The sequence below is a fragment of the Mauremys mutica genome, chromosome 1, assembly GCF_020497125.1.
Source record: "Mauremys mutica isolate MM-2020 ecotype Southern chromosome 1, ASM2049712v1, whole genome shotgun sequence".
Taxonomy (NCBI): Eukaryota; Metazoa; Chordata; order Testudines; family Geoemydidae; genus Mauremys; species Mauremys mutica.
In genome coordinates this window covers 360,000,815-360,009,459 of record NC_059072.1, presented here as the reverse complement: position 1 = coordinate 360,009,459, position 8,645 = coordinate 360,000,815, and the positions used below count along the sequence as shown (strand labels likewise).

The window sequence follows — 8,645 nt, the reverse complement described above, 5'->3', positions numbered from 1 at the left end:
GTTTTAATGCTGCAAGCTCGCTTTGAATATCAGATTTCTGTGTAGATTAAATTACTCATCATGGAGCATGGGCAGATGTAGGGGAGGGGTTCCCAAGCTACCTATTGCTACCTGCCCTCCATCCCCATCACTGAGTCACCCCAACAGCCCCGCTGAGTTCTCTGCCGCTGCACAGAACATCTGCAAATGGAAACAGCTCGCAGCCTTTACACATCACTTTGCATTTTAAAGATAGTGAAACCTGCCAACATACCCAATTCCTGCTAGAAGGGGAGCCGCTGATGCCAGAGGTCTTCACCCTAAAGGACAAGGAGTCATCGGAGAGGTTGCAGGGCAGCAGGCAGCATCTGTTCAGATAGGGAGGCACCTGTCTTTATGAAGCATGTTCGCAATATCCCTTAGGGGTCACTTGACCATCAGGGAAAATTAGCAGCTTGGCTTCGTGTGCAGCAGCTATAAACCCCGTGAGAACAAAAAGCAAAGTGCAAGAGGCGAAATGATAGGGAATGCGTGCTAATGCTACCCAATTAGACTGCAGAACCTGCCCTGCTGCAAGCTGTCTTGCTGGAATTGGGGCTTAGCATCCCTGTTATTCACATGGCTACCTCGAGGGTGGCCGAGTGGTAATGATGATTCCATAACAGCTGTGATCTTGCTGAAATAAAATAAAATAGAATAATAATATTAATATAGGAGCAGATTTCTCCGCATCAGCCCCCTTTCCTGCATTACACACCCAGGGTGCTGACCAGAGTACAGAGAATCCACAAGTCTCTGTACATGGAAATTTCCCTCAGATCTTTCCAGGAGGGGAGCTCCCTTCCCTTTCCCTGAAGAATGAAAAGGGGGGAACCCAGGACCCAAGAATCCCCAAAGTTATGCCCTGATCTCAGTTATCCATTGGGAGCTAGGCCCACCCACACACAATCTCTAGGCCTCCCCAACTACTCCAGGACTCTCTCCAGCTCCCTGGTAGCTCATCAGAGATCTGGGCCTGTACCAGGGCCTGTCACAATAGCCCACAGAGATCGGTAGCGTGCTTGGTGTAGCTGAAGGGCACAAATCCTCAGCCATAGACTGGTTGGGAGGTTTTGACCTTTCCATATCCAGAGTGCAGCCAGAGACTCCACCAGTGCAGCCTTCATTTATGTTACAAGGGAGAAGCAGATGAAATGTCCCAATTTCTCTTGGGGATCCAGGCAGCTGCAGCTGGGCAGTATCATGGAAATTGAAATTTTAGAGAAAAATGATCCATTTTCTATGAAAACACCCCAGAGAATGGATAAAAAGGAAACATTTTAGTTTGGGTCATACTTTTTATGGGGGGTATGTGGGGGGGGGAACCTCACAGTTTTCCAGCCCAGCTCTAGCTTTGAACCATGGTCCTCTGTCCCATTTCACGTGTGAAATGATGTTCTATTTCCATGAATACTCATGCATTTGACTTTGAAATCTGTGTCCTGAAAACTCTCATCGTGCCTGAATTATAGCTTTGGGGTCACTATGTACTAGAGAGTGAGAGCTCAGGGAATGCCTGTTACCACTCCGGATACAGGCTGCAGACTGACAGAACAGAACCTGAGGAGAACCAGTCAGCTATTAACCCAGGGACAGAGGAGCTACTAGACTTTTGTTTGCTGACAAGCCACTGACTGAGGGCTGAGATGTTGGGATCTTTCAGGTTCTGAAGAAATCCAGATGACAGATGCTACATTTTATGTCCCACTCTAGCCTGAGAAATCATCTCTGAAAGATGATCAGAGGGGAACAAGTGTCAAAGTACAAATGTGTAAATGTTATGCCAAAATTTTCATTGTAATATAAATATTAAAAAGACAAAGTTTCATGACATGCCTGTATATCAAAAACCAGCAGCAGAGTTGTTGGAATCTCTACAGGAAGGAGCAGTGGTAACTTTACTGCATAAAGGCTTTTGCTTCAGAAAGTATTTCAATAGTACTCCAAACAGTGTTTGCAATGGGTTTGTGCTATTAACATTTCGTTCAGTGAACAGCTGTATGATACGGTCTCCCGGTAACTGACCAGTAGCTGTTTCTAACACTTACATTCAGAGTCATTAACAAAATCCCTCTGCGATACCCGTGCAAGACTTTCCAAAAAGTCCTGACAGAACAGAACCGCTGGTGAGTGAGCCAGCGAAGAGTAGAGCTGAGGTGCAGGAAAGGGGAGTGTAGTAGTGGTTCTATATCGTTGTGATGGGTTGGATCACAGAAACCCCTTGGGATGTGCCACCTGGTGTGCCGAGATTACCTCTGAGCCCATTTTCCTTGGCAGTTTGGGAGTTCAGTGCCCTGCCTGGTTTGAGCCAGACACGCTATGTCTGCTGCAAACCCAGACCCAGGTCTGAACAACATCCCCCAAAAGCTTTAGGCTTAACTGAAAACAGCTTGAGAAGTGTTCCTGTCTCCAGCACTCAGATGCCCAGCTCCCAATGGGAGGTCCTAATGGGATCCAAACCCCAAATAAATCCGTTTTACCCTGTATAAAGCTTACACAGGTAAACTCATGGATTGTCCGTCCTCTATAACACTGGTAGAGAGATATGCACACTGTTTGCCCCCCTCCCCAGGTATTAATACATATTCTGGGTCAATTAATAAGTAAAAAGTGATTGTATTAAATACAGAAAGTAGGATTTAAGTGGTTCCAGGTAATAACAGACAGAACAAAGTGAATTACCAAGCAAAATAAAATAAAACATGCAAATCTAAGCCTAGTACAGTAAGAAAGTGATTACAGATGAAATCTCACCCTCAAAGATGTTCCAATAAGTTTATTTTACAGACTAATCTCCTTCTAGTCTGGGTCCAGCTATCCTCACCCCTGTGGTTACTGTCCTTTGTTCCAGTTTCTTTCAGGCATCCTTTGGGGTGGAGAGGCTAACTCCTGAGCCAGCTGAAGACAAAATGGAGGGTCTCCAAGGGGCTTAAATAGACTTTCTTTTGTGGGTGGAGTCCCCCTCCTCTCTCCTATGCAGAATCCAGCAAGTCACATGGTCGCGCATGACTCAGAACTTTACAGGTGGCAGCCATTGTTCACATGCTACCTTCAACATCCCCAAGTAGACTTCTTATGTGGATTGGAGTCTTTCAAGGTTCTATTGTCCATTAAGTGTTTCTTGATTGGGCACTTAACTTGCTAATTCCTTTCTTAAGAATCTGACCAAATGCCTTACTAAGGCTACTTAAAATCAAACAAGTATACAGCCAATATTTATAACTTCGAATACAAAAATGGTACATGTGTACAGATAGGATGGATAGATTCAGTAGATCATGACCTTTGCAGAGATATGTTACATGGCATGCCCAGTTATGTCATATATACATTCATAAGCGTATTTCCATAAAGCATTATAGGGTGCAACATCACAATAATTTTCCAATTTTTCAAAAGAATCCTGAGAGAACTGAATGGCTGATCTGTGTTTCAGCAAAGTCTAGAGCTGTGGTACAGTAAAGGGGTGTGTGATGCATGGCTAGAAAGGGTTAAACATCTTGCAAAATAAATAACCCACAGAAGACATGTGGGGATATAATGTTTGTGGTTTTGTGTATTTACATATGTATGAGTAGTGTGGAAAATGTAATCAACAGTCCCTGTCTGTGCTGTATTCTGATAATTCAGAGGTCAAAAGAACATCCTATTATGTAAATAAATTGTAAACACAGGATATCTCAGTATTCATCTCGCTTTGAAATGTACTGTGAATGGTGGAGAACAAGCAAATGGCCTTATATTAATTTATATAGCTAAGTAATGGTGATGGATGTCCTTCAAAGTCATCCCAATTACCTTTTGTTCTCTGAGGAATTTCAGCTTGACAAAAGACATGTAATTGTGTAAACGATCCTTGGGTCCTGGTTCTGTCATCTCAGATCTGATTAGACTTCATCAGGGGAAGTTTGAGTCGCAAGACTGAGATCCCAGTTATCCTGGTACGCCCTGAATATGAGATTTGGACATTGTAATCTGACCTGTGAACTGAATTCTGAAGGAACTTTTTGAAACTACGAAGCTCACCATCTCTGTGATGAATCTGCACATCAATGAATTGAACTCATGTCTGGATGTATAGAAATATTTTAATCATACTCTCTCTCTTTTGTTTTTTAATCAATTTAATTTAGTTAATGAGTGCCTGTCTGGTATCTCAGAAGTAAATCTGGCATTAGATAAGGCTCAGGGAAATGTTTCTCTGGAACAAATTAAAGTTGGTGATCAGGTTAAAGCCCTAACTGAGGAAGGAAGGGGGACAGTCTTGGTGAGTGATGGATTGTTGGCTAGTAAAGCTTGGGGAAGTCAGCCTGACCCAGGTAAATGTCAGGTGCTTAAAGTAGCTCATGTCATAAGACACTATTTGTGGAAAACAGCAGTTTACCTGGTAAGGGAGTGGAAGGCAAAGAAAGTTTAGATGAGCCTAGGCAGCCTTCTGAGCTGATGGCTTTGACTAATCAGCAGTTTGGGAAGGGAAGGTTAGTGGAACATGAGGATCCCTATATCTTACCTGTTGACAGTGTGGAGAACTGTAACAGTGAAGGAAATGTTCCTGTGTCTGTTAGGGGTAATGACTTGCCCATGAAGGGAGTGATCCCAGTCTCCAAGCAATTGTCCTCGAACAGCCATGTGTGCTGGGACAGCGGAAAGGATATCCCAAGTTGTTTGCCTGTTAAAGGGGAATGTTTGACTCCCTCATTTGTGAGAAGTTAAGCACAGTTCTCCTCACCTTTGTTCTTACAATAAAGAAAATAACATTGATAACAACATTTCCCTACCCCTGAATTCAGTATGACGGTGATTTGTAACCCAGCACCAGCCGAAGTAGATCACTTTGAGCAACACCACTGTCTGCTGAGTATCTAGGAAGACTAGGTGTGTTCATGTAAATACCGTTTGCTTCTGAAGTCTCTTCCATTCCCAGCTAGCTGTCAGGGGGAACTCATTTAGACCCTGCTTACAAAGGCTTATGCACCGAACAATATGCCAGGGTCGCGTGCCATAGAAGAGGACTGGACTCATTGACTTAGGTGGTTGCTTCCAGGCCTATTTGCCCATTTTGCATCACACCTGGAGCTGACGTGGAGTTGCTTACCAACTCTGACCCTGCTGTGTATCCTGGATGATGGATTTGCCCCTCCATAGATTCAGGAGAAAGCATGACACAGCGTTATCATCTGGAAAAGGAATTGTTCTTGGGCTCCTGTTTTGGAATTGTTTTGGAATTGAGGAATTGTTCTTGTTGTCACAGGAGTTTAATTCCCAGGGTTCCTGGTAATCTCAGCATGCTGAGCTGCCAGCTGCTCCCACCTGTCACTAACCCCAGGGAGGAAGGATGGTTCAGGGCTTAAAGTGTTGTCCTGGGACTCAGAAGAACTGGCTTCAGTTCCAGGCTCTTCCACAGACGTCTTCTGTGACCTTGGGCAACTCACTTAATTCCTCTGTGCCTCAACAACATATGTTTTAATATGGCTCAATGTAAAGGTTACAGCTGGGAACAAGGGATTCAGGCCATCCTTGCCGGATGGGGGACCCAATCCTGAGAAGCAGTGACTCTGAAAAAGACTTGGAGGTAAGTGGTGTGCTATGGCTGAAAAACCCAGTGTAATCCAGGATGTATAACCAGGGGAATCTCGAGCAGGAGCACAGATGATATTTTCCATGGGTATTTGGCACAGCTGGGAGCACTGCTGGAATATTGTATCCTGTTCTATTGCCTACAGTTGGAGGAAGACATGGATAAATTGGAGGGGGGACAGAGAACAACCAAGAAAATGATTAAAGGATTAGAAAACCTGCTTTAGAGTGATACACTGAAGAAGCTCATTCTATTTAGTTTCACAGAAAGGGGTGTTATTGTTAATGGGTGACTTGACCAAAGTCTGTAAGTACCTACATAAGAAACAAACATTTAACAATGGGCTCTTCAGTCTAGCAGAGAAATTTATAGCATGATCCAATGGCTGGAAGATGAATCTAGACACACTGAGAAAGGAACTAAGGTGTATTTTTTTTTAAGAATGAGGGTAATTAACCATGGGAACAATTTATCAAGGGCCGTGGTTGATTCTCCATCACTGACAATTGTTAAATCAAGGCAGGAGGCTGTTCCATTAGCTCTTCTCTAGGAGTTATTTCAGGGGAGGTCTCTGGCTCATGCTATACAGGTGGTCAGACTAGGTGATCACAATGGTGCCTTCTGGTCTTGGAATCTGCCTCGTGGTGTTAATAACATTGCCCTACAGCACGGGGTGTTGTACTGATGAATATGTTACAGATTGAGAGGTCCTCAGACGCTACAGTAATCTGGGCCATAGATTAGTGCCTCTCCTACCCTCCAGTCCCATCCTCCCCCAGTGACCTCCTTGCAGGGGTCTGCAATAGTTCAGGGATGCTGCATCCCCTGCTCCTCATTTTCCCCTTAGAGCACCCACCCTCTGTTCCTCCTCTTCTCCTGAGGCCCTTCCCCATGTTCCTTCTCTTCACCTCAAGTGCGGTCCCCAGCCTGGCCGGAGCTGGGCTGTGGTAAGAACTGGCCAGGGAGCCCAGGACACTGTTGAGACACCTTTAATTGTGATGTGTCCTGGTGGTGGGAACACGGGCTGGGGGCTGTTCTTGGGTCCCCTGACCCTCCTGCCCAGGGAAGGTGGAACCTCAAGGCTCTCTGGCCAGCTCTTACCACAGCAAGGCTCCATCTTCCCGCCTGGGCAGGGTCGGGGATCTGGGGGAAGGGGAGGAGCAGAGGGTGGTGCCCCAGGGGGAAGAATGACCTGAATGGCGTCTCCCAGGGCTCCTGCATTAATCATGTTTCTGACATGACTCAGTCACAAGCACCTTTCTGAGGGTGCTGGGGAAGGGTGGGTGTCCATGGTCCTTGAATAGCCTCTGTCCACAGATGGTGCAGCGCTCATGGATCATGCAGTGCCCAGACTGCAACTGCAGAGCAGCTTTTATCATGGCCCTGCAGCTTTTTTCATGGCATGTAAATTTTTAACCAGAGCCAGGAAAATGACAGGCCAGGTCTAATGGGAAACAATAGCCACATCCATTCTCTTTATTAACTGTATCAACAGGAATTCTGAAGTCAGTGCAGCCAAGGATACAGCTTTTTATGGGCCCAAATCCCACCAGTCCCCTGTCTCTCCAGAAACACAATTACTTTGTACATGTCACGGCCTCCCTTGGCCTCCTTCCTTCATTGCACTGTCCTCCCTCACCAGCGGGTGGAGACATCCATCTCCCATTGTGCCAGGGCTTAGACCTCATCTGAACCTCTCTAAAAAGTGGAGATAAGTAGCTCATATCAACTCAGATGTAACGGTCCAGGATGGAATAGGTGCCTGTGGTCCATGTTTTTTGTCTCCTAAGTCACCAGTGCCATAGCCAGGTGATGAACTGACCTGTCACTTGAAGAACACCCTGATTATCCTCACACGAAGGTGTTTGCTTTTCACGCTGTACACGATTGGATTCATCAGGGGTGGGACCAGCAGGTAGACATATCCCAGGACAATCTGAAGTGAGTGAGAAGAGCTATTCCCAAATCTGTGTATCACAGGCAAGCCAAGCATTGGTGTGTAGAAAAGCAGGACAGCACAGAGGTGGGCGACACAGGTGTTCAGGGCCCTGAGGGACTCCATGTGGGATGTGATGCTCAGCACTGTTCTAAGTATCATCACATAAGAGAGGCAGATGAGCAGCGAGTCTAACCCCACTGTTAAGAGTGCAATAAACAAGCCATAGATGCTGTTGACTGTGATATCTGAACAAGCTAACTTCATGACCTCTTGGTGCACACAGAAGGAATGGGAGAGGACATTAGCACGACAGTATGGGAACCGTTTCAGGAGAAAGGGGAGTGGGAATATTAGGGCCACTGCCCTTAGCACAAACATCTGTCCCATCCTGGCTATTCTTGGGAGGGTTAAGATGGACGTATATCTTAGGGGGTTGCAGATCGCGACAAAGCGGTCAAAGGCCATCAACAAGAGCACGGACGATTCAATGTATGAAAGCGAGTGGATGAAAAACAACTGAGCAAAACAGGCATCGAGGCTGATCTCCCTAGATTTAAACAAGAATATACCAAGTATCGTTGGCATGGTGGTTACCGATAAGCCAAGGTCTGTGACGGCCAACATGGAAAGAAAAATGTACATGGGCTCATGGAGGCTTGGATCTGTTTTTATAATGAACAGAATGATTGAATTTCCTACTATTGAAATAACATATATTAAGCAGAAGGGGATAGAGATCCAGAGATGGACGTCTTCCTGCCCAGGTATCCCAGTAAGAAGGAACACTGCAGAGTTGGATTTGGTGTAATTGACAGCTGACATAATGTACTGGGCAGGTCCCAGGAGTTTTCAACTTTCCTTCCTGAAAGGAAAAAGAACAGGAGACTAGATGATATTTAACAAGACATCTTTCTGCTCTCAGTGCAAGTCTAGAGACTCCCAGGCTCTCAAGGAAGATCATCAAAAACATAGTCTTGGATTTACACCACTGATGGGAAGATAGACATTGCTAGAGTGGGTAAGACCAGTATTCCATCTAGCCCAGTAGCCTGTTTCCGATGCTGGAGAGAAAGGTGGAAGAAGCCCTTCAATAGGCAGCTATGAGATAAC

At 45.5% G+C, this 8,645-nt stretch overlaps 1 protein-coding gene across 1 annotated transcript; it reads right to left on the bottom strand.

The window, feature by feature from the left end:
• Positions 1 to 7,421: 7,421 nt before the first annotated feature.
• Positions 7,422 to 8,357, bottom strand: LOC123349014 (olfactory receptor 51G2-like). Its single transcript, XM_044986751.1, has one exon. The coding sequence runs from the start codon at positions 8,355 to 8,357 to the stop codon at positions 7,422 to 7,424; it is 936 nt and encodes a 311-aa protein (XP_044842686.1).
• Between the last annotated feature and the right edge of the window lie 288 nt (positions 8,358 to 8,645).